At 43.8% G+C, this 26,993-nt stretch overlaps 1 protein-coding gene across 7 annotated transcripts in view; it reads left to right on the top strand.

The window, feature by feature from the left end:
* RELB (RELB proto-oncogene, NF-kB subunit) overlaps positions 1 to 25,545 on the top strand; it is a 52,162-nt gene extending 26,617 nt beyond the window's left edge. For all 7 annotated transcript variants that reach the window (XM_056540066.1, XM_056540064.1, XM_056540069.1 and 4 more), the window contains 9 exons: positions 2,838 to 3,118; positions 6,791 to 6,951; positions 7,988 to 8,079; positions 11,075 to 11,206; positions 11,289 to 11,393; positions 12,861 to 13,073; positions 17,029 to 17,094; positions 17,186 to 17,257; positions 25,141 to 25,545. In XM_056540066.1, the coding sequence (XP_056396041.1) occupies positions 2,838 to 3,118; positions 6,791 to 6,951; positions 7,988 to 8,079; positions 11,075 to 11,206; positions 11,289 to 11,393; positions 12,861 to 13,073; positions 17,029 to 17,094; positions 17,186 to 17,257; positions 25,141 to 25,460 (1,442 nt within the window). In that variant the 3' untranslated portion in view covers positions 25,461 to 25,545. The remainder of the gene's footprint in view (positions 1 to 2,837; positions 3,119 to 6,790; positions 6,952 to 7,987; positions 8,080 to 11,074; positions 11,207 to 11,288; positions 11,394 to 12,860; positions 13,074 to 17,028; positions 17,095 to 17,185; positions 17,258 to 25,140) is intronic.
* The last annotated feature ends 1,448 nt before the right edge of the window (positions 25,546 to 26,993 follow it).

Here is a 26,993-nt window from a genome sequence, read left to right as displayed (position 1 = left end):
AAAAATTGTCAGTTTTTCCCATTTTACCCCCAAAAAGCATAAAATGTTTTTAATAAACATATTTAATATCGCTGCGTGCGTAAATGTCCGAACTATCAAAATATAATGTTAATTATCCCGTATGGTGAAAGGCGTAAACGTAAAAAAATAAAAAAAAAGTCAAAAAATTCTGCTTTTTTGATCTGACAGTTTTATATATGCAAATGGGGTATCTAAAAAAAAGTACAGATGAGTACCGCCCTATATACGGAAAAATGAAAAAGTTATAGGTGGTCAAAATAGGGAGATTTTAGATTACTGATTTTGTACAAAAAGTTTTAGATTTTTTTTAAGCGGTACAAAATATAAAAGTATCTAGCCATGGGTATCATTTTAATCGTATTGACCCACAAAATAAAGAACACGTGTCATTTCTACCATAAAGTGTGCAGTGTGAAAACAAAACCCTCCAAAATGTGCAAAATTGTGGTTTTCATTTAAATTTCCTCCCTAAAAAATATTTTGGGTTCTGGGTTCGTCGTACATTTTATGGTAAAATGAGGTTTCATTACAAAGTACAATTGGTCACGCAAAAAACAAGCCCTTATATGGGTCTGTAGATGGAAATATAAAAGAGTTATGGATTTTAGAAGGCGAGGAGGAAAAAACAAAAACGTAAAATTCGCCTGTCCCTTAAGGTGAAAATGGGCTTGGTCCTTAAGGGGTTAAGGCCAAAATGGACTAAATTATTAAGGGGTTAGAAATAATAATAACAAATATTATTATATTGCTAATAATAATATTGATAATAATTATGATGATGATGATAATGAAATAATCATCATAATAATATGTAACTCTAGCTGACAGCCGCTCAACAACTCTAAAAATGCATTCTGGGATTTGTAGTCTTGAAACGAACTATTCCTCCGAGCTCTATCGCTGCGTAGACGCTCATCGCCTCTTTATGGTACGTTCTCTCCCCGGTCCTCCTTCGCCTCTATGGTGGCTGCTGACGCGGCAGGCGCTGATTGGCTCAGCTGTTTTCTGGCGTCGCAGCCTGGCAAGAGACCTGAGACAGAGACATGTGACCCGGAAACGGAGTTTAAGTTAAAAGCCTCTGAAAAATAAAGAAGCAATCTGATTGGTTGCTAGGGGCAACTGCACCCCTCTTCCTCTGCACAGCTTTTGATGAATTTCCCCCTCGGAGTATAAATTCCGGGTAAGCTTGTTCATACATGAGCCTGAAATCCTTCTGAACACAATTGCCGCTATGAATGCTGGGTAGTGGGTATATCTAGCAGTGCCCCCAGTCTTGCGTGTACTTTTTCATTGTAGAATATCTGGAAATTCAATCTTTTCCAAACTTAAAAATGGGCCCAGGTATTATCTATTGCAAAAAAAAAAAGAGAACCTAAATGGTTATTTGGTTCCTATATAGACCCATCCCTTCCTACAGGTATATTCGAAGACTCACATTGGATTTTTTTTTTTAAACTACACAATGTGTGGATAAAAAAACCCCTGCGGGTTAAAACAATATGGGCCAGTAGCTGTTTTCATTTTATTGTATGCTACTCCTGAAAATCTCGCACATATTGATGGTAAGTTAATACCTGGAATCCCAGCCACTAGTATTTAGAGATGAGCGAACTTACAGTAAATTCGATTCGTCATGAACTTCTCGGCTCGGCAGTTGATGACTTTTCCTGCGTAAATTAGTTCAGCTTTCAGGTGCTCCGGTGGGCTGGAAAAGGTGGATACAGTCCTAGTAAAGAGTCTCCTAGGACTGTATCCACCTTTTCCAGCCCACCGGAGCACCGGAAAGCTGAACTAATTTATGCAGGGTAAGTCATCAACTGCCGAGCCGAGAAGTTTGTGACGAATCGAATTTACTGTAAGTTCGCTCATCTCTACTAGTATTATTCAGCTGCTAGCTCAGATTATTTAAAATGAAAAAAAATTCACATCCAGGACAATGTCCATTCCTCCCCAACATGTTTCACTGTAAGTACAACTTCCTCAGGGGACCAGGACATAAAAGTATTATCCATGGTAACCTTTGCATTCCTTAAGAGTATTATAGTTTTGAAAATAAGAGTCATTGTATAATGAAAAGTTGTTGTAATTTTCTGCTTCCAGCGGATATACCCTGTCCAGGTCATGTGATGCGCACACACAGGTGCATGGCGCAGTACACGACGCAGCGCTGATAACTGTACGGTAACCTGCTCTTTACCTGTGTGATCGTCACATGGTCAGGACAGATTTGTATTTATTAGAAGTAAACAGGTAAAGGGTTACTCCGGTGCTGAGCGTCCGGAACAAATAGTTCCCAAAGCTTAGAGCCTGCGTTGGGGCCTGTGACGTCACGGCCCCCGCCCCCTCAATGTAAGTCTATGGGAGGGGGCGTTGCCCCCTCCCATAGACTTACATTGAGGCGGCGGGGCGTGATGTCTCGCGGGGGCCGTGACGTCACGAGCCCCGACGCCGGCTCTAAGCTTTGGGAACTATTTGTTCCGGACGCTCAGCATCGGTGTACCCCTTTAAGGTTTTCAAAAATATACCAGGACCTGTAGTTCTTCAGGTGCCGTATAAGTAAAATATTATCTGTTTACCTGATGCCGATAGCAGCACATAGTGCACCCGTAGTGTGAATCTGTCCATCCTTCGTGCCCTTATCTGATGGCACTGCATTTGACGTGGGCATCAGGAGTCAGAAGTTGTCGGAGGCAAGCAATGTTTTACATGCTGCGTGAGAATAAAGAAAAGGGATTTCCCAGCCCGGGGGGAAGGTGGAGTCCATATTTAGCTGGAGGAGTATGAACTCACGTTGTGCTTTGCATTTGTTGTTATAGAAGAAGTTATGGATTACATTACTGCAGACTCTGGTAGACCTACATGGGAAGGTGAATCCAGCATCCTCAGCACCGTCACGGTCGGCCAATGGACACCCCCAGTGGAACTTCCCCCCCAAAACTGGGTACTAGGCCAGAACACTCCAGCACCACAACTTATCATTACAGAACAGCCAAAACAGCGCGGGATGAGGTTCCGGTACCAGTGTGAGGGGCGGTCTGCCGGCAGTATCCTCGGAGAGAGCAGCACTGACCACAGCAAGACGCTTCCCGCTATTGAGGTGAGGACATTAGTCGCTTAGACCAATCTGCCTGCAATAAAGGGGTACTCTGGTGGAAAATCTTTCTTTTTTTAATTTTTTTAAATCAACTTATGCCGGAAAGTTAAACAGATTTGTAAATTACTTCTATTAAAAAATATTAATCCTTCCAGTACTTATTAGCTGCTGAATACTGCAGAGGAAATTGTTTTCTTTTTGGAACGCAGAGCTCTCTGCTGACATCACGAGCACAATGCTCTCTGCTGAGTAGGAGAAAATCCCCATAGCAAACATATGCTGCTCTGGACAGTTCCTAAAATGGACAGAGGTGTCAGCAGAGAGCACTGTGCTCTTGATGTCAGCAGAGAGCTCTGTCTTCCAAAAAGAAAATAATTTCTTCTGTAGTATTCAGCAGCTAATAAGTACTGGAAGGATTAAGATTTTTTTTTAATAGAAGTCATTTAAAAATCTGTTTAACTTTCTGGCACCAGTTGATAAAAAAAAATAAAAATAAAAGTTTTCCACAAGAGTACCCCTTTAAGTAATAGCGCTTATGGTGCTGAAAACTTTATCATCTGTTGCACCGTTCTTTCTAAATATACAAAACAAGAAGGTTGCATCAGCACTCTGGGTCTAAAATTGGAGGCTCTTAACGCACTTTTTGATCAAAACGTGTCCCCCATCCACCACACGGAGGTGGCCTCACTTTGGATGGGACCCTAAGATGCTAATTTCAAATTCTTTATAAATATGGGTCTTAGGTAAATCCCCCAGTGCACGAAGGATGCTCATTTGCATATCTAGAATAACCATATCTAGTTACCACTATTAACCAATACAGGCAAGATAGTACAGTGGTCCCTCAAGTTACAATATTAATTGGTTCCAGGACGACCATTGTATGTTGAAACCATTGTATGTTGAGACCAGAACTCTATGGAAACCTGGTAATTGGTTCTGAAGCCACCAAAATGTCATAAAAAAAATAGGAAAAAGTGAGGATTAAATAAAAATAAGTAGATAACTAATATAGATAAAGCAAATCCTTACATATAAAAGTAAGAAACATCTGCTGGGAGCTGTAATCACTGTCTATGTCAGTGTTTCCCAAGCAGGGTGCCTCCAGCTGTTGCAAAACTACAACTCCCAGCATGCCCGGACAGCCAAAGGCTGTCCGGGCATGCTGGGAGTTGTAGTTTTGCAACAGCTGGGGGCACCCTGCTTGGGAAACAGTGGTCTATGTAGAGGACAGGAGCTTCTTCAGGGTCCTGTACAGTACAGGCAATGTCCCAAAAAAGTAACATGGAGCCCCCCCTCACCTGGTGTCCAAAGGAGCAGGTAATCCTGGTACAGGTAAAGAGTACAGAACATGTAATACCTCCCTGTACTGTAGGGGGCGCTACCAGACATCAGTCAGTGCATACGCTTCAGTAATACAAGGGTTTTACCAGTAAATGTCCATTGTGATTGGTCAGTTCTTCCGGCCATTGACAGGTATCACAGATCTGGACTGTCTGTACATTGTATGTTGAGTCTGGTTTCAACTTACAATGGTCCAGAAAAGACCATTGTATGTTGAAACTATTGTATGTTGAGGCCATTGTAAGTTGAGGGATCACTGTATAGGATCCCCTTTTAAATGCCCCCCCAAAAAATTCCAAAATTGCATTTAATGCAGATTACGATGTTTTATTTGCGTTGACATCCGGGTGAAGCGTGACCTGTGTGAACGTGGCCTAAGAGTGGTGCCAGCATTCTTACCTTCTTCTCTAACTCAGTTACCGTAGGTGCAGATATGACTGTGATTGTAACATGGTGGCATAAAACAAGAAGCAAAGCTAAAGGGGTCTGTGCACACTTTTATACGTGTGTAGGGGGACTGAAAAAGAATGTCACTGGCTACTCTAGGGACTGGCTATGGCCGCTGATCCTTAGCAACTTCCTCCTGTTACTGGCTCTGGAGCACAAACTTCTGCTCTCTCGAGTGGAACACTGTGCCAACTAAGAGGAATCATCATGTGCACTTTTAAGTTTATTATTTAAAGGGGTACGTTGCTAATGATATCACGCCACGCCCCCTCAATGCTAGTCTATGGAAGGAGGTGTGACGACTGTCACACCCCCTCCCATAGACTTGCATTGAGGGGGCGGGGCATGACATAATGAGGGTGCGGAGCTATGATGTCACAAGCTCCCGGCTCCAGCGTTCGGAACAGTTTGTTCCTAACACTAAGCAGCAGAGTACCCCTTTAAAGGGTATTCTAATGGGGCGGTCAGTTTTCTGAAAAATCTATTTCAATTTTGGCGCTTAAATGTCGAAATGGGGCGCCATACTTCCTGTTTTCTTCCCGTTTCGTCTTTATAGCAGCTGTCTCCGGTGTAAGACCCAGCACTGTAGAACAGCATTATGTGGGTTCTTAAAGGGGTTCTCCACTGGCCAGCGTTCGGAAGTAAATGCCGTCACGAGGGGCGTGGGCGACCCCTGCAGCGCGAAAACAGCATTCGGAACATTTACTTCCGAATGCTGGCCAGTGGAGTACCAACTTTAAATGAAGACAGCTGCTATGGGTACAGAGCAGGAAGCTGCACTCATATGCGACATGCAGCAGGGAGACCGGCGCCTCGTTCCGACATTAGGTGCCAAACATTTAATACATTTCAGTTTGAAAAATGACTATACCGCATAGTGCTCCACAGTCATTTGCCAAATCCACATGACCACCGTATCTGAGCTCAGCCAGTCACTTGCTTTCAGAAGTCACATGTGTCGAACATCATTGCTGGAGCCGGAAGTACATGGACCGGGGTAGCATTGGAAGCAGCAGAAAGTGAGTATACTCATTTTATATTCAGTGTTTTTTCTGACAGATTTCTCTCGTTCATTCAAGCAGCATTTTCTGCAGCAAATCCGACCCGTGTGAGTGTACCCTAATAGCAGGGCATTAGTTTAGCTTAGTTTTACCCTTAGCAGGGTATTGCCTATACAGTTCACAGACTTAAAGGGGTATTCCGGGCAAAAACATTTTATCCCTTATCCAAAGGATAGGGGATAAGATGTCTGATCGCGGGGGGCCTACTGCTGAGACCCCCCGCGATCTCCCTGCAGCACCCGCATTCTATGTAGGTGCTGAATCTCCAGTTTCTGAAACCTCCAGGTTTCCGGGACTGAGGACGTGACGTCATGTCCCCTCCCATAGACATGAATGGAGGGGGTGTGGTGTGACGTCACGTCCCCAGTTCCGGAGGTTTCCGAAACCAGAGACGCAGTCCCCGCATAGAATGCGGGTGCTGCAGGGAGATCGTGGGGGTCTCAGCAGCGGGCCCCCCGCGATCAGACATCTTATCCTCTATCCTTTGGAAAGGGGATAAAATGTTTTTGCCCGGAATACCCCTTTAATGCATATAAAGATGGCAGGGCTCCCAGGCACCGTGCCCTTCATCCTTCTCTTGTATAATTTACTGGTGTTGCCTTTTTGTGCTGGCACCATGCCGCAGCGTGCCCATTTTATGGTGCAGGAAGTTGTTCTATTGACATAGTTGCCATGTACAGTTTGGTTGGTTAGTACACAGTTACTTGGCTGTAATTTGTAGTTATATTTACTGCTTCGCCTCCTTTGGAAAGTACCTGAGATCCCCGCTCCTTCCCGACTTGCCTCACCTGTTACCTTTCTTCTGTTATCACTTCTGTTGTAGCTAGTGAACTGCGAGGGAATTCATGACGTAAAAGTCAGCGTCTGCCTGGTTTGGAAAGATCCCCCTCATCGTATCCACCCACACGGCCTGGTGGGTAAGGATTGCCATGATGGTATTTGTGAGGTTATAATGCATCCTGATGAAGGACAGACTCAGCATAGGTGAGCTGAACACTAAAAAAAAAGGAGTTACCTTGCGAATCGTACTCTTACCAGCCTTTCTCGAAAGACTGTTTATAGTTCCTTTTAAGTCATTTACAGTGTTCCTAGCATAAAATATAAACCAATTTCTTTATTTTTGCTTTAAATTACCCCCCCTTTTGGTGCTGCTTCTAATCTGTGCTCCTTGGAGCTCTGGAGAGAATCAGTGTCCTTCCACCTCTGGCAGCTGACAGTATTGTCATCCCCTGCATGGCTTTTCTCAACCTGAAGCTGTGGCTGCAAACAGTCAAGGTGCTCACTCTCTTAAGACATTGGTGCCATATTGCTAGGTGGAGGTCTGACAAATGTAACCCCTAAAGTAATGGCTCTAATACTAATGGCCCTAAGTAATGCTACCAATAAAAACTACAGCTCTTGGCGCGAAAAAATGAAACATGGTCAAAAATTCTGGATTCCAATATTTTTTTTTGCTGTTTCCTGATTTTAAAACAAATCTGTCAAGCCCTGCCCTAGAGGACCCCATGCCACCATATATTATGGGATCAACTGTTCCACTAAATTGGCGCTATATGCTACAGGTTAAACTAGAAAAATTTGAATATTGTGCAAAAGGTGAAACTAATATATGAGAGACTCATTACATGCAAAGAAAGATAGTTCAAGCTGTGATTTGTCATAATTGTGGTGATTATGGTTACAGCTCATGAAAACCCCAAATCCCCAATATATGATATGATTTGGGAGCCATGTCACCTGCTGGTGTTGGTCACTGTGCTTCATTAAGTCCAGGGTCACCGCATCCGTCTACCAGGAGATTTTGGGGCACTTCATGCTTCCTCCCGCAGAGGAGTTGCATTACTGAAATAAATGAACTTTTGCACAATATTCAAATTTTTCGAGTTTCACCTGTATGTGCAGCAGGAGATACAAAATATTAGAGGATCTTTGCGTTTACACGTACAGTACATAGTTATTGAGTTGACATTTGGCAGTTTTGAGCCCAGTTTAAAATGTGGTTTTATTCTCCATCCTGCAGCTTTAGCAATCTGGGTATCCAGTGTGTTCGGAAGAAGGAAATTGAGTCATCTGTGAAGGCGAGACTGAGTCTGGGCATAGATCCCTACCATGGTGAGCACTGACCCCCGGGTCCAGGATGAAGGTGCAGATGTGGAATATCAATGGCTGCCAAACTTTACGTTTCACTGTTTCCTTCACAGTACAGTTCAATTTGCTGTATACAAAAACTTAGTCAACTACGCTATTACATGCAGCAAAAACCTTATAATCCAAATGTTTTTATTTTTCATCTTTTTTTTTTTTTTAAGATAATGTAAGAAACGGGGATTCAATGGGAAAGGATTCTACTGTATGGCATACAGCAGAATCCATTTTTAGCATCTGGTAAAGTATACATTTTCATCCAGGACTATAGATGATTGATTGATAGATAGATACAGTCATGGCCGTAAATGTTGGCACCCCTGACATTTTTCTAGAAAATGAAGTATTTCTAACAAAAAAGGATTGTAGTAACACATGTTTTGCTATACACGTTTATTCCCTTTGTGTCTATTGGAACTAAACCAAAAAAGGAGCTGTACTTGGATACAGTTGTTACAACTCTCCTCTGTCAAAACTGCTACAATCGCAACAGTAACTTCTTTACAAATATCTACTTACCCAGTGGAGGATTGGAATCATTCTTTGTGTAGCACTTTGAACTTCCTATTTATTGTACTCAGCACTTTGAATTATGCTACAGTGAATTTTGCACAAGCACTTTGAACTCTACATGGCACTTTGAATTTTGTTACAGTGCAGAATCATTGAAGAATTATATTCTCACATAGAACTTCATCTCCAGCTGCTGCAATTAGGGACTGCTGCTCTTTTATTGCATTAATCTCTATTGGATCAATCCATTGTATCAACATATTACAGCTATCTATTGCATATATTTATATTTAGTATATGTATTTTATCTTTTTTGTTTTAATTAGTCATTAAAGGTGAGGTCAGTGCAAGGGCCCTGCACAACCACACACGAAATAATAAATACATTAAAATCTATATTACTATAACTTTTATCACTTAGCCTGTATTCATTCTATATATAATTTATTTATTAATACTAAATTTATCTAATCTAACTATATTTATTAGTTATGTTATTTTGGTAATCTGACATAACATCCAGTCAGTAATATACAATAATTAACATACTATCACCACATCCCGACACCAGATCATTAATCACTACATATTCCATCTTGACATCCCACATAGAATATTAGCATATGAGTATCTAGAGGTCTGTATCTCCATATATATTCCTATATTATACACAGACACGTAGGGTTAACGAGTATCATACAGTCCTGCAGGCTCAGGGAGCATCAGTGTCAGCGCAAACTATCTGTCGACATTTAAATGAAATGAAACGCTATGGCAGGAGACCCAGGAGGACTCCACTATGGAGGAGACCCAGGAGGACCCCACTATGGAGGAGACCCAGGAGGACCCCACTATGGAGGAGAACCAGGAGGACCCCACTATGGAGGAGACCCAGGAGGACCCCACTATGGAGGAGACCCAGGAGGACCCCACTGCTGACACAGAGACATAAAAAAGCAAGACTACATTTTGCCAAAATGAACTTGAGCAACCAAAATCCTTCTGGGAAAACGTCTTGTGGACAGATAAGACCAAGATAGAGCTTTTTGGTAAAGCAAATCATTCTACTGTTTACCGAAAACGGAATGAGGCCTACAAAGAAAAGAACACAGTACCTACAGTGAAATATGGTGGAGGGTCAATGATGTTTTGGGGTTGTTTTGCTGCCTCTGGCACTGGGCGCCGTGAATGTGTACAAGACATCATGAAATCTGAGGATTACCAACGGATTTTGGGTCGCACTGTACAGCCCAGTGTCAGAAAGCTGGATTTGTGTCCGAGATCTTGGGTCTTCCAGCAGGACAATGGCCCCAAACATACGTCAAAAAGCACCCAGAAATGGATGGCAACAAAGCGCTGGGGAGTTCTGAAGTGGGCAGCAATGAGTCCAAATCTAAATCTAAAGCCCATTGAACACCAATAAGAGAGACCTGGAGCAGTTTGCAAAGGAAGAGTGGTCCAACATTCCGGCTGAGAGGTGTAAGAAGCTTATTGATGGTTATGGGAAGCGACTGATTTCAGTTATTTTTTTCCAAAGGATGTGCAACCAAATATTAAGTTAAGGGTGCCAATAATTTTGTCCAGCCCATTTTTGGAGTTTGGTGATATTATGTCCAATTTGCTTTTTTTCCTCCCTTTTTTGGTTTAGTTCCAATACACACAAAGGGAATAAACATGTGTATAGCAAAACGTGTTACTGCAATCCTTTTCTGTGAGAAATACTTAATTTTCTTTAAAAATTTCAGGGGTGCCAACATTTACGGCCATGACTGTAGATGGATATCCAAACAGAGTTGAGCACCACTACCAGTAAAAAAGTTGGCGGGTGCAAGCAGTCCCACGGCCAAGTCACAGGCACTAAAAGCTATGTATGCTTGAAAATGGCCGCATTGGGCAACGTTGCATCTTGTTGGATGGAATAAATTTCATAATTTTTCACTCATCTGGAGTGCTGCAGTATTGTCTTCTGCATAGATATATATGAGATAAATAGATATTATTGGATATGAGAATCAATCAATGAAAAATCAATGAAAAAGTAGTACAAATAATAAAAAAGAAAAAGAACAAAATGCGAATATGTGAATTTCGCGAACATAGGACAAATATTCATCCATATATTTGCGAAATACTACAAATTCGAATATGGCCCCTGCCGCTCATCACTTGTGGGGAATATGGCACAGATCCAGTGTTCTATGCTGACTCTGCATTACGGTGCCATTCAGTACATAATAGCACAATACAGTGGTCACATGACTGATTCAGTGTTCTGTCCTATCTCTGTAGAATGATACCATACGCCGCCTCTGCTTACAGACAAGAAGGGCGGCCATGCATCTGCACTATTCGTGTTATCCTTCTCAGTGTCTTGCCGCTGATCTATGTCATTTATTGATTCATAGTGACTATCATGGCTTCCTGATGCATTTATTATTCCCCCCAATAGCTGGCATGTGGCGGCACCATGAAGAGGTGGATCTGAACGTTGTTAGGCTCTGCTTCCAAGCCTGGTATAATACCTCAAGCGGAAAGGCTTTACCCATTGGCCCTGTGCTGTCAGAGCCGGTGTACGATAAAAGTAAGCATCCTGGTGAATCGTACGCTGCGGTGTTACCGTCTTGTCTCACGGCTAAAATATTCCATCCGTCTTCACCCCCCAGAATCCACTAACACATCAGAACTGAAGATCTGCCGGATGAATAAGGATAGCGGCCGCTGTGAAGGCGGAGAGGAGATTTATATCCTGTGTGACAAGGTGCAGAAAGGTGAGAGGTCACGCTTCTTGTCAGGGTGTAGGATACTGTGGGAGATCCATTGCTGCATGACAGGGAAGCTTTATATCTGTGATTTCGCTTTAGGGACAGTGTCCTGGGGGGCCGCTTCTTGTCAGGGTGTAGGATACTGTGGGAGATCCATTGCTGCATGACAGGGAATCTTTATATCTGTGATTTCGCTTTAGGGACAGTGTCCTGGGGGGCCGCTTCTTGTCAGGGTGTAGGATACTGTGGGAGATCCATTGCTGCATGACAGGGAATCTTTATATCTGACTGTGATTTCGCTTTATGGACAGTGTCCTGGGGGGCCGCTTCTTGTCAGGGTGTAGGATACTGTGAGATCCATTTCTGCATGACAGGGAAGCTTTATATCTGTGATTTCGCTTTAGGGACAGGATCCTGGGGGGCCGCTTCTTGTCAGGGTGTAGGATACTGTGAGAGATCCATTGCTGCATGACAGGGAAGCTTTATATCTGTGATTTCGCTTTAGGGACAGGATCCTGCACATATTTTAGGCTTTAGATTTCAATGTAAACTAAGTGACTGAACCCAGCTTCAAATCCTGCGCATCAAATAGGAGGATACTCCACGTGTAAATACACCCCTAGGGTAGGGTCACAGGTGGCGTATACGCTGCGTAATTCACACTGCAGGAAATCCGCCGGGCAGCAGGCAATAGGCAGACAACCAGGGCTTCTCCACCGCATCACTGTGTGTGCAGTGAGGTTTAGAGACGGGCTCATTGCGCCAATGTAACTGTGACCCGCGGGCCTGCCTCTGAACCTCACTGCGCACACAGGGCTGGGGCATAGAAGACCTGTTTTCTGCTCATAGGAGAAAATACTGCCCGGCGAATTTCCTGCAGCATGAAATACACAGCATATATGCTATGTGTGATCCTACCCTTAAAGGAATCTGTCAGCAGGTTAGGACATCGAACATAGAGGCTGTTACCACAATCATTTTAGGACATTTAATATGGTGCCTTGTTTATCTGTTTTATGGATATGCAAATTAGGCTGTTCATAAAGGAACATCTCCAGTGTAAAACTGAACGTATGAGGCTATGGAGTCGAGATATGAGCATGAGATATAAGGATGGGATAGGAGGACGAGAGCGCCATTCTTGCTTTTCCTCTTCCACAAGGTTTAGTTAGGAAAACCGGGAAAAATTGGGTACTCACCCGAGTGCCATAAGAAATCTTCTATTATGCTAATGGTTAGACCCCTATTAGAGTCTATCAGCAGAATAGGATAGAATAGGATACCCTAACCTACTGACACATCCCCTAAAGGGAAATCTAGTCAATGACCTGTGGATCTCCCTAAATTTCTACGAATAGGCTCAGACCCCTTTTAGTCACTACTTACAGATTTCTTGTACTGGAACGATTACAATTGTATAAGCCAAGGATCCCTTATATGCCATGTAGACAATCATCTCCTTTTTCCACTTAGAGGATATCCAGGTTATGTTCATAGAAGGCAAATGGGAGGCACGAGCCGATTTCTCACAGGCCGATGTTCACCGACAGATCGCCATCGTCCTGAAGACGCCTCCATATTATGATTTACACATACAAGACCCGGCCCCTGTCCAAGTATGTCTACAGAGGATCACAGATGGGATCCGCAGCGATGGAGTGACGTTTACGTACATACCACGGGACGGTGAGTGTGGGTCCGGAATATTATGGATTGACACATCTGAAGCATTTCCAGTATATTTTCTTTAGTCCCTCATGGATATTCTTGTACAGCATGCTGCCGCGACCACCCAATCCCAATCCTTCATTTTTCACAAAAGGATTTATTTGTAAAGCAACGTTATTCGCCTATTTATTTATTTTTATTTTTTGACTTTTAGGGTACATTCACGCGTACAGTATCCTGCGCAGGATTTGAAGCTGTGTTTACATTGAAATCTGCAGCATCAAATTCTACACATGAAATATGCGCGGGATACTGTACATATGAATAGACCCCTAAAGAGGTTATCCAACATTAGAAACACATAGCTGCTTTCTTCCAAAAAAAACAGCACCACATCTGGACTCAGGTGGTGTGTAGTATTACAACTCATCGCCATTCTCTTAAAGGGGTTGTCCACTGCCCTGACTTGCGGAGCTCCACTCGCAGCGTCCGGAAGTTCATTACTCTGAATGCTGTGTGCGGGCTTCCGTGTTCGAGGCCGCCCCCTTCCCATAGACTTTCGTTAAAGGGGGCGGGCGTGACGTCACGAGGGGGCGGCCTTGAACACGGAAGCCCGCACACAAGCGGAGTAATGAACTTCCGGACGCTGCGAGCGGAGCTCCAGAAGGCAGGGCAGCGGAAAACCCCTTTAAAGGGGTATTCCAGAAAATAAAATAAAAATTATATCAACTGGCTCCAGAAAATTAAACAGATTTGTAAATTACTTCTATAAAAAAATCTTTATCCTACCAATAATTATCAGCTGCTGAAGTTGAGTTGTTCTTTTCTGTCTGGCAACAATGCTCTCTGCTGACATCTCTGCTTGTCTCGGGAACTGCACAGAGTAGAAGAGGTTTGCTATGGGGATTTGCTTCTACCCTGGACAGTTCCCGAGACAGGTGTCATCAGAGAGCACTTAGAAAAGAACAACTCAACTTCAGCAGCTCATAAGTACTGAAAGGATTAAGCTTTTTTTATAGAAGTAATTTACAAATCTGTTTAACTTTCTGGAGCCAGTTGATGTATATAAAAGTTTTTTTCCTGGATAACCCCTTTAATTGGAACTGAGTTGCAAAGCCACAAAACCTGAAGACAAGAAATGGCGCTGTTTCTGGAAGAAAGCAGCTTTGTGTTTCTATTCCTGGATAACCCCTTTTTATAGCGCAACTGTCACCATTTTTTTTAATCCCCATTCTTTAACTACCATGATAGTACTGATGACAAGAAATTAAATGCAGCCTTACCTTTGGCGGCGCTTTTTCACACATAAAATCTTTATCTTCTGTGGTCAATCACAGTCGCATGGCTTGGGGTTTGCAATGCCCTGCCGCCACCACGCCTATCCTCTCTACGTCAGTGCTAGAACCACTGTGTGATAAGGCCCAGCGTGAATTCACAGAGCGAGCGCTCGCTCCCACCTCCATGTACCTGTGCAGTGCTAGAGGCAGGGAGCAAGCGCTCACACTGTGATAAATGTAAGGTAATGCACATGGGGAGGAAAAATCCGGGCTGGGATTATGTATTAAATGGGAGCACACTTGGGACGACTGACGTAGAAAAGGACTTAGGAGTCTCAGTTAACAGTAAATTTAGCTGTAGTGACCAGTGTCTGGCAGCTGCTGCCAAGGCAAATAAGATCATAGGGTGCATCAATAGGGGCACAGATGCCCACGACAAGGAAATAATTCTACCGCTGTACAAATCACTAGTCAGACCACACATAGAATACTGTGTACAGTACTGGTCAGACCACACATGGAATACTGTGTACAGTACTGGTCAGACCACACATAGAATATTGTGTACAGTACTGGTCAGACCACACATGGAATAGTGTGTACAGTACTGGTCAGACCACACATGGAATACTGTGTACAGTACTGGTCAGACCACACATGGAATACTGTGTACAGTACTGGTCAGACCACACATGGAATACTGTGTACAGTACTGGACAGACCACACGTAGAACACTGTGTACAGTACTGGTCAGACCACACATGGAATACTGTGTACAGTACTGGTCAGACCACACATGGAATACTGTGTACAGTACTGGTCAGACCACACATAGAATACTGTGTACAGTACTGGTCAGACCACACATGGAATACTGTGTACAGTACTGGTCAGACCACACATGGAATACTGTGTACAGTACTGGTCAGACCACACCTAGAATACTGTGTACAGTACTGGTCAGACCACACCTAGAATACTGTGTACAGTACTGGTCAGACCACACATAGAATACTGTGTACAGTACTGGGCACCAGTGTACAAGAAAGATATAGTGGAGCTGGAGAAGGTTCAAAGACGAGCAACCAGAGTAATACGGGGAATGGGAGGACTACAGTACCCAGAAAGATTATCAGAATTAGGGTTATTTAGTTTAGAAATAAGAAGGCTTAGGGGTGACCTAATAACTATGTATAAATATATCAGGGGACAGTACAGAGATCTCTCCATGATCTATTTATACCCAGGACTGTATCTATAACAAGGGGGCATCCTCTACGTCTAGAGGAAAGAAGGTTTCTACACCAGCACAGACGTGGGTTCTTTACTGTAAGAGCAGTGAGACTGTGGAATTCTCTCCCGGAGGAGGTGGTCATGTGAGCTCTGTAAAAGAATATAAAAGGGGTCTGGATGCATTTTTGGAGAGTAATAACATTACAGGTTATGGATTCTCGATTTATAGGGACAGAAGGTTGATCCAGGGATTTATTCTGATGCCATATTTGGAGTCGGGAAGGAATTTTTACCTCTAGTATGAGGGTTTTTTGCCTTCCTCTTGATCTACTCAGTAGGGACTCATTAGGGTTATAGGTTGAACTTGATGGATTCTGGTCTTTTTTTAACCTTATGAACTATGTAACTCACGCTGCCAGCGCGCACGTCCAGGACATCAGCGGCACTTGCGCGGAGGACCTCTGTATCTCGTCACACAGCAGTCCCAGCGCTGATGTAGAGAGGATACACGTGGTGGCGGCGGCGGGGCATTGCAAACCCCAAGCCAAGCCTAGCCGACTGTGGTTGACTGCAGAAGATAAAGATTTTATGAGTGATTAATGATGAAAAAAGCGCTGCCAAAGGTACGGCTGCAATTCATTTCTTGTCATCAGTGCTATCATGGTAGTAGTTTAGGGGGTTAAAAATTGGTGACAGTTGTGCTTTAAAGCATAACTCCAATGTTGGTCCTGTTCAAATCTCCCAGCAACTTCATACTTGCCTGAGACTACGAATTTGCCCGGCCATCGCATAGACTTGCATGGGACTTCTGTATCCTGATTGCTTTAACAGGGGGGAAAGTCTCAGGCTACGAACAGATACCTTGCCGCCAAACGAGCCTCAGAGTTACACTTAAGTGATCTCCAGCTTTTATTATTCTGTTGATTTTTAGGTTTAAAAAAAAAAAAAAAAAGAAATGTAAATGTTTTACTGATACAGAGCTCCAAGATAACATCCTGGTTACTTGCCAAGTATAGCGCTCCATTCACACTACTCAACCTCTGTTCTGGATGCCAGAAATGGGACCCCAAGGATTATACATTTTTTTACTACCTACCTGCGAATGAGTATGTTGTGTAAATAGGCAGTAAGCTCTTATGCTCCCTCTAGTGGTGGCTGCAGGTAGCCAACATCTTATCTTTTTGGTAATGTCTATGCAGGGGATTTGGAACTCTGTATTAGGAAAGGATTTTCTGGAATCCTTGTCATTTAACCTCTAAAGGCAGTGTTTCCCAACCAGCGTGTCTCCAGCTGTTGCAAAACTACAACTCCCAGCATGCCTGGACAGCCAACGGCTGTCCAGGCATGCTGGGAGTTGTAGTTTTGCAACAGCTGGAGACACAGTGGTTGGGAAACACTGCATACTGTTCTTCATTTATACCAGTCCTGTGGATCTTCTAGCGTTGTCAATCTCTTCCTGCAGATTCCTATGGAGTGCGCAAAAAGCAACCACGTCTCTCTACTTCCTACGAGGATCTTAGCGTCCCGGGTACGTTGCATGATCCAGTTATTTAGAAGGAACAGTAGGTACAGGGAGAAACAGAATTGTAATCCCTGCAGCTGACTTTTTTTTTTTGCAGATCCTCATTTTATTGAAAGTAAAAGGAAACAAGTCAGGCCTGACTATAGAGAACACTGCGCTCCCATGACAGGTAAATAATCCTTATATACTGTCATAGAGACACGTTAAACATACTGATATATGGAGAGGAACAGCAAAAGATTCCTGCGCTCTGCCTATTCCATAAACCTAGAATTTCATTTACATGAGACATTTGTACAAACATGTCAGCAGGACAGGAAAAAAGCTTGACTTGTTTTGGGGGGAGTCACCCCTTAGTCATAAGCAATAATAATAATGCTTATGACTAAGGGTGACCCATTCCCCAAACGCGTCAAAATTTTACCTTTCCTGCTAAGATGGTTGTGCGGCCCGGCCTGCTGAGATCTTTTGCTGTTTCTCTCCATACTTCTCACAAGCACCTTGGGTGAGCTGACTGAACCTACTATATATATGATGGGAGTTGTAGTTTTTCAACAGTTGAAGGGCTATAGTTTGGAGACTACTCAAAATATATAATATATATATATATATATATATATATATATATATATATATATATACACCAGTAGTCTGCAAACTATAGCCCTTCAGCTGTTGAAAAACTACAACTCCCTGAATACCAGAAGTTGTAGTTTTGCAACATCTGAAGGGCCACAATTTGTAGACCACTGCTTTATACCGATATATAATGTAATAAAATGCTTCTCAGCTTGAATTTAAAGGGGTACTCCTGTGGAAAACTTTTTTTTTTTTTTTTAAATCAACTGGTGCCAGAAAGTTAAACAGATTTGTAAATTACTTCTATTAAAAAATCTTAATCCTTTTAAGTACTTTTAAGGGGCTGTATACTACAGAGGAAATGCTTTTCTTTTTGGATTTCTCTGATGTCATGACCACAGTGCTCTCTGCTGACCTCTGCTGTCCATTTTAGGAACTGTCCAGAGCAGGAGAAAATCCCCGTAGCAAATATATGCTGCTCTTGACACTTCCTAAAATGGACAGCAGAGGTCAGCAGAGAGCACTGTGATCATGACATCAGAGAAATCCAAAAAGAAAAGCATTTCCTCTGTAGTATACAGCCGCTAATAAGTACTGGAAGGATTAAGATTTTTTTAATAGAAGTAATTTACAAATCTGTTTAACTTTTTGGCACCAGTTGATTTAAAAAACAAAAACAAAAAAGTTTTCCATGGGGAGAGGTCTCATAAGTGATCAGTGAGAAATGTCCCGGGACGAAACCAGTAGAGATGAGCGAATTTACAGTAAATTCGATTTGTCACGAACTTCTCGGCTCGGCAGTTGATGACTTATCCTGCGTAAATTAGTTCAGCCTTCAGGTGCTCCGGTGGGCTGGAAAAGGTGGATCCAGTCCTAGGAAAGAGTCTCCTAGGACTTTATCCACCTTTTCCAGCCCACCGGAGCACCTGAAAGCTGAACTCATTTATGCAGGAAAAGTCATCAACTGCCGAGCCGAGAAGTTCGTGACGAATCAAATTTACTGTAAATTCGCTCATCTCTAAACACCAGCATAGTGAGGGTCCAATACCTCTACTCCTAGTATATTGCCTAACCTAGACAAAGAGTGTAGTGCAAGCTATGGCCGTCATGTTTTATAAAGAGCATTGGCAGTCAGACTGCACAGTCAGCGGTACATTCAGGACTAGGACGGATCTAGTTATGGACCTGGACTGAGTGTTCTGATAAAAATAAAGTGTGATGCTACAGGGTGCCATACTTTGCACACAGTCATGTAGTGGTTATGGTGCATTGCAAAACACTGCTGTGAGAGCGCTATACTTAGCACAAGTGTACAATGCCCCCAGGGATCAGCTGTTGACGAAACTGGCATTAGGTGTTCGATTTCCCTACAGTGCCTTCACCGGAGATCTGAAGCATTACACAGTGACCATTCACATTAAAGGGGTACTCCAGAGGAAAATCAGTGCCAGAAAGTTATTCAGATTTGTAAATTACTTCAAAAAATCTTAATCCTTCCAGTACTTATCAGCTGCTGTATACTACAGAGAAAGTTGTGTAGTTCTTTCCCCTCTGACCACAGCGCTCTCTGCTGACACCTCTGTTCATGTCAGAAACTGTCCAGAGCACTGTTGTCAAACTGGAGAGAAATACACAACTTCTGTAGCGTACAGCAGCTGATAAGTACTGGAAGGATTAAGATGTTTAATAAGTAATTTACAAATTTGTATAACTTTCTGGCACTAGTTGATCACATTTTTCCCCCTGCATTGGATTCCCATAGACTTCTATGGGATGGAAATGCAAAGATTTCATAAAAATAAAAAAAAATTGTCTCAACATGCTGCGGTTTTGAAAGTCACACACTAAGCCCAAAAATGCTGAAAAACGCCAAAGTGGAGTGAAGATGGCAAAGACAAAAATGCTAAGTGGATTTGGTGCTTCATAAATCCTTACGGACTTTCACCTAACATCTGGCTGTGGCTTTTATTTTCAGCGAAAAACATTTGTGGCTTTTTTTCTGTGTGTTTTTTTTTTTTCGGTGGCTACGTGGAATGAACAGTATAAACAGTTAAAGCTTTTGGAAGGCTTGGATCAAAACCCTAAATTGCTGTGTTGATAAAGGAGTTAAAGAGGCTAAAAGTTCAGACAGATTTTTTAAATAATTTTTTAAGGCCGGCGAATGCGCCCCGACCAGAATCACATGCAGCAGCACTGCCTCCTAGAGGTGAAAAAGTGAAGGAATAGCCAATAATTGAAGACATATTTTACCTACAATCTCGCTTTATACCGCATGTTAAAATATTGCGCGTTGTATTCTGTCTCGAGTAAAAACAAGGGGAAAAGAGGCAACAAAAGGAACCCGTCACGTAAGTGAATTCTAGACGCGGTAAATTCTGTTCTGCCGCCCACTCAGGACACTATAACAAATGGATCCGTTTACTCCCGGACTGAGCTCGGAGCCTCTTGGGATAAAAGTGCATTACAAATGGTTGTTCTCAGGGTTTATTTGTTGTTTGCACCTTTATTACCATTCAGATATATTAGCACAAGGAGTGGATATATTTCATTATGTAGTGTTCTACATCAGATTCTGTATATATTACTCCATATATTTCCCAAAAGCACCGCTTCCAGGGGAGATATATAGTCACGCTATGTTGCAGTCTGAAGAACTCCAATACTGTTCTGTATTAAATAATGCATTCTATAGGTGTGAGTGGGGCCTAAGATCAGTATTTTCCAACCAGTGTGCCTCCAGCTGAGGAAAAACTACAACTCCCAGCATGCCCGGACAGCCTTCGGTGAAAAAAATTTTTTTTTAATGATCTGGTGCCAGAAACTTAAACAGATTTGTAAATAACTTCTAATAAAAAAATCTCAATCCTTCCAGTACTTATCAGCTGCTGTATGCTCCTGAGGAAGTTGTATAGTTCTTTCCAGTCTGACCACAGTGCTCTCTGCTGACACCTCTGTCCATGTCAGGAACGGTCCAGAGCAGAATAGTAGGGATCGACCGATATCGGTTTTACAGGGCCGATACCGATAATCGGTGGAGGTTAGGGCCGATAGCCGATAACTTATACCGGAATATCGGTATAAGTTATCAGCTATTTAACCCCCCGCGACACCGCTGCAGATCATTGATTGATTTAAAGCGGGCGCTTTAAATCAATGCACTGCAGTGGCTTTTGCGGTGCCATAGGCTGCCGCCACCACCACCCGCTACTCTCCCCCTACCTGTCAGGGTGGTCCGGGACATCCATCGTTCCTGTAGTGTCCGGGGGCGTTCCTGGTGAAGGGTGAACCAGTCCGGGCTGTCCTTCTCCGGCGGTCATCTTCTCCACTCCGGGCAGGCTTCGGCCTAGTACACTGCATAGACACCGCTGCGCAGTGACGCCTGTGCGCAGCGACACACCTGACGTCACGGCGTCTATGCAGCGTACTAGGCCGGAGCCTGCCCGGAGTGGAGAAGATGACCGACTGAGAAGAAGGACAGCCCGGACCGGTTCACCCTCCACCGGAAATGCCCCCGGACACTACAGGAACGATGGATGGTCCGGGCCACCCCCGTTACAGGCAAGTTAAATTTTTTTTTTTTATTGATTGGGAGGGGCCTGACCAGTATAGCGGTATGGGCAAAAATCCATACCGGTATACCGCCCAGCATCACGGTGGGGGGTGCAACGCGGTGTGGTGGGTCGGGGGGGCGGGTGCGGTGCGGCAGGGCGTTCGTGGGGTGGTGTGGGGGGGGGGGGCGGGGCTTTATCGGCAAGGTAATTGCCGATACCGATAATGCCCAAAATCGTGATTATCGGCCGATAATATCGGCCATACCGATAATCGGTCGTTCCCTACAGAATAGGTTTGCTATGGGGATTTGCTTGTACTCTGGACAGTTCCTGACATGGATAGAGGTGTCATCAGAGAGCACTGTGGTCAGACAGAAAAGAAATTCAAAAAGAGAAGAACTTCCTGTGGAGCATACAACAGCTGATAAGTACTGGAAGAATTAAGATTTTTTAAATAGAAGTAATTTACAAAATTGTTTTCCACTGTAGAACCCCTTTAAATCCATAGTTTGCTATCTGCAAATACATCCTATCGTAGCTAATTGTAAGAATTCACTAAAGAGAATTTGGTCTTTATATCTCCACTTTATAAGAAATACGTCCTTTTATCTGACTAATATATTCAGCTAACTACTGCCCTAAATAGGACAAAAAAGAAAGCATCAATAACAAGAAATAAGTATTTAGTATGTTTTCCCACTGCCAAACAAATGATCAGTCTAGAATTTCATGGTCGGTTTATATGAACAGTGAGAGGATAAGAACAAAAAAACTCCCCTGCAATCTACCTCAACACGTAGCGTTCTAAACAAATACCGGGTTCTGGTGGCAGTGGTCATGACATCACAGCCACACTATTAATGACATCACAGCCACGCTCATAATGACATCACAGCCACGCCCATCATGACATCACATCCACGCCCATCATGACATCACAGCCACGCCCATCATGACATCACAGCCACACCCATAATGACATCACAGCCACGCCCATCATGACATCACAGCCACGCCCATCATGACATCACTCCACACCCCCTCCATTCATGTTTACAGGAGGGGTGTCCTACAAGCCCCCTCCCATAGTCCTGAATGGAGGGGCGCAGTGTGACATCACAATGGGCGTGGCTGTGATGTCACGGCCGCCCATTCAGAACGCTGGGGCAGGGGAGTACCCCTTTAACAACAGAAAAGAGTCAGATCACCCATTGCACAATGGACACCAACAGATCCCATTGACTTTAATGTGGCTCATCTGTTTATTAGCGGGAAAAAAGTCAAAAGCTTTGCTCATGTCCCGCTATTTGAATGATTCTCCATACAGAGTTCCACAAATGGAGCTCCAACCCAGATGTGAACTCAGAAGAAGTCTAAGGAGAAGAGCGGGAAAAAATGCCTTATACAAGTTTGTACATATACACATTCTTATCCTGAATAGTTACCTGAAAATACAAGTACACTGTAAAGGAGTAGTGCAGTGAAATATAACTTATCCCCTATCCAAAGGGGATAAGTTCTAGATCGCGGAGGGTCCGAACATCCTCCCCATCCCCTTGCAATCTCCTGAACGGGGCCGTTCCGACCTCCGAAGGAAGGGGGATAAATTATGTTTCACTACAGAACTCCTTTAGGGTGTAACAGTACAGTATACTGCGCAGATTTTCTGCTGCAGATTTCAGTGTAAACTGAATGACTTCAAATCCTGCGCATCAAATCTGCACAGAATACTGTTCGTGTGAATAGACCCTTAGGGTGTATTCACATATACAGTGACCCCCCCCCCGACCTACGATGGCCCCGACATGCGATCATTTCAGCATACGATCACTCTCAGAGGCCATCGCATGTTGAAGGCAGCATCAACATATGATGCTTTTGTATGTCGGGGCCATCGCATAAACGGCTATCCGGCAGCACAGACTGCTTCAGCTGCCACCGGATAGCCGTTTACGGTGCCCCGTGTGGTCCGCTGACGATCACTTACCTGTCCTCGGGGCTCCGGCGCGTCCTCTTCAGGATCCCCTGCATCGTCGGCGCTCTCCATCTATGTCATCACGTCGCTGCGCACGCCGTCCCGTCATCCAATAGGAGCGGCGTGCGTAGCGATGTGATGGCGGGCGACGGAGAGCGAGGATGCCGGGGAAGCAGAGGCCTTGCCGGAGCGTCGGGGAGACACCCCGGGGACCCGGCGACAGCGATGGAAGGCGACATCCAGGGCAGCGGTGACGAGCAGTGAGGGTCCGGAGCGGCGGGGACAGGTGAGTACAACTTCCTATAACAGTGGTCTACAACCTGCGGACCTCCAGATGTTGCAAAACTACAACACCCAGCATGCCCAGACTGCCAACGGCTGTCCGGGCATGCTGGGTGTTGTAGTTTTGCAACATCTGGAGGTCCGCAAGTTGTAGACCACTGTCCTATACTTTACATTGCACGGATCCCTCAACATACGATGGTTTCAACAAACGATGGTCTGTTTGGAACGGATTACCATCGTATGCTGAGGGACCACTGTACAGTATTCTGCACATATTTGATGCGCAGGATTTGAAGCTGTGTTCAGTCATTCAGTTTACATTGAAATCTGCAGCTTCAAATCCTGCGCATCAAATATGATGATACCTTGAAGGGTAATGATACAGAATTCCAGACCTGCAGTGATGAAGTATGTTGTTTGTAGCCACTCTATAGAGATTAGAAGATTACTGCTTACTATGATATGACTGTTTATCTGTAGACAGAGATCTTCTCCTTGGTGACAGCTACATCTGGTCTGAACCATTCAACTCTCTGGCTGAGGGAAAAGAAGCAGCGGGTTTGGAGTTTAGTTACAGCAAAAAACTGAACTACACACACATATTATCAGTCATGAGTTCTTAACCTAAAAACTTAAAAGGGGTACTCCGGTGGAAAACAAATTTTTCCCAAATCATCTGGTGCCAGAAAGTTAAACAGATTTGTAAATTACTTCTATTAAAAAATATGAATCCTTTAAGTACATATCAGCTGCTGTATACTACAGAGGAAGTTGTGTAGTTCTTTCCAGTCTGACCACAGTGCTCTCTGCTGACACCTTTGTCCATGTCAGGAACTGTCCAGAACAGGAGCAAATCCCCATAGCAAACCTCCCCTGCTCTGGACAGTTCCTGACATGGACAGAGGTGTCAGCAGAGAGCACTGTGGTCAGACTGGAAAGAACTACACAACTTCCTCAAGAGCATACAGCAGCTGATAAGTACTGGAAAGATTAATATTTTTTAATAGAAATAATTTACAAATCTGTTTTAACTTTCTGGCACCAGATAATTTGAAAACAAATTGTTTTCCAGCGGAGTACCCCATTAAAGGGGTATTCCAGGAAAAAACTTTTTTTTAAATATCAACTGGCTCCAGAAAGTTAAATAGATTTGTAAATTGTAAATTACTTCTTAATCTTAATCCTTTCAGTACTTATGAGCTTCTGAAGTTAAGGTTGTTCTTTTCTGTCTAAGTGCTCTCTGATGACACATGTCTCGGAAAACACCCAGTTGAGAAGAGGTTTGCTATGGGGATTTGCTTCTAAACTGGGCGGTTCCCAAGACACGTGTCATCAGAGAGCACTTAGACAGAAAAGAACAACCTTAACTTCAGAAGCTCATAAGTACTGAAAGGATTAAGATTTTTTAATAGAAGTAATTTACAAATCTATGTAACTTTCTGAAGCCAGTTGATATATATATATATAAAAAAAGTTTTTTCCTGGATAACCCCTTTAAAATTGTAATATTTAAAATCAGTACAGCTCGATAAGTCCCAGAGAACCCCTATTACAGGGGATACCTGACAATAACTTTCTTGTGTTTGAATGCACAAATAGCATTTTAAATCAATGTATTGCTGCATTTGTTTAATATTTAAATTTCTTTGTTTTATTTTTAAGATGTCTTTTCCACACATAAACCCGCCTTTTCTGGCTTTGATTATTTGCCTGTGATGAATATGATGGGCACCAATGAACCTGTATACCATGAACCTTCTCATATCGAAGACACCACTGCAAATTTCGAAACCCTAATGTCATGGTTTCCCTCAGGAATCAATGATTTAACGGACCCGGCGACCTTTGACACCTTGCTGTCTGTTCCGGAGGATGAAGCGACAGCCAGTTTGGTGGGAAACAGCCTGGCCCTTACTGGGGAGCTTGGACGGCAGTTCCCGGATTGCGCTTTCTCAGAGGACTCGAGAATGGGCGGCTGTTGACCACTGTTAAAGAGTCACAAAACTTTCATGAATGCACTTAAAGGAGTACTCCGGCGCGCACTTTTTTTCCTTTTATCCCGTCCGGGCTGCAAAATAAAAGAAAACACACTTTCTCTTACCTGCCAACGAGCCCCCGGAGCTCCGGTACACTCCGGTACAGGTGTTCGGTCCCCGGCTGTATTCTTCTTACTTCCTGTTAGCCCAGCACGTCACACGGAGCTTCAGCCTATCAATGGCCGAGGCGGGACATCGCTGCGGCCGGTGATAGGGTGAAGCTCCGTGTGACGTGCCGGGCTAACAGGAAGTAAGAAGAATACAGCCCGGGGACCGAACACCCATACCGGAGTGTACCGGAGCTCCGGGGGCTCGTTGGCAGGTAAGAGAAAGTGTGTTTTCTTTTATTTTGCAGCCCGGACGGGATAAAAGGAAAAAAGTGCGCGCCGGAGTACTCCTTTAATTATCCTGAACTCCATTTTGAGACCCCAGTAGGATCCCATACATTGGACAACTTCACATTGATCTCAGAAGAATATATTTCTGGTCCTGGTGTAAATATACAAGTCAATGGAGCATCCACTAACAGATAAAAAACAGCATTAACATCCCACTACATCTTTCTACTGTAGAAGAAAACTGGATGGTTTATTGGACTCGCCTCACTGGGTCTTAACCGCTGTACAATGCTACCATTAGTTTTATCTTCCATGGTAGGTGAATATAATGGACTATAGTGAGGGAAGACCGTGGGGATGCACTTTATGTACAGTTACCCCACAAGATCTAAAAATATGGCTGCAAAGTGGTCACTGGTGTATGGCTGGGCGGAATACCGGTTCATACCGAATACCGAATTTTTTGGGCTGCATGATATGAATTTTCCCCCATACCGCAATACCGGTTGGGCCCCTCCCCCTCGGGAATGTATTATCAGCCTAGCGCAGCGCTGTCCCCACATTGGGGAATTAATCCTATCTGACCCGCCAGCACTGTTCTGCCCCCCCCCCCCCAATTAATGATCAGCCCAGCGGGGTACTACTCACAGATGTCAAGCACTGCCCTCCTCCTCTTTGTTATGGGCCGCCGGGCGCTGGAACTCACTGTACGCCAGTGGTCTCCAACCTGCAGACCTCCAGCTGTTGCAAAACTACAACTCCCAGCATGCCCGGAGTTGTAGTTTTGCAACAGCTGGAGGTCCGCAGGTTGGAGACCACTGCTGTAAGCTGTATCCCTATGCCAGGGCTGCAAAAGATACAGAAAATAAACTTTTAGCTCACCCACCTCGGCCGCATGCAGGGGACGGGGGAGGACAGCGCTGGCAGGTCACATGATTTGGGGGGGGTGAAAATACCGTTATATACCGTGGAACCGCCGTAAGTTAAAAAAATACCGTGATACACATATTTGGTCATACCGCACAGCCCTACACTGGTGTAACTAATAGGGTTGTAAAAAAATCAATTGTGGTTTTGTATTGGGAAGCAGGGATTTGTATTGGAAATCTCGTCTGTGAAGTAAAAAAATAAAAGCACCAAG

The sequence above is a fragment of the Hyla sarda genome, chromosome 9 (genome assembly GCF_029499605.1).
Source record: "Hyla sarda isolate aHylSar1 chromosome 9, aHylSar1.hap1, whole genome shotgun sequence".
Taxonomy (NCBI): Eukaryota; Metazoa; Chordata; class Amphibia; order Anura; family Hylidae; genus Hyla; species Hyla sarda.
This window is presented reverse-complemented; position numbering and strand designations above follow the sequence as displayed.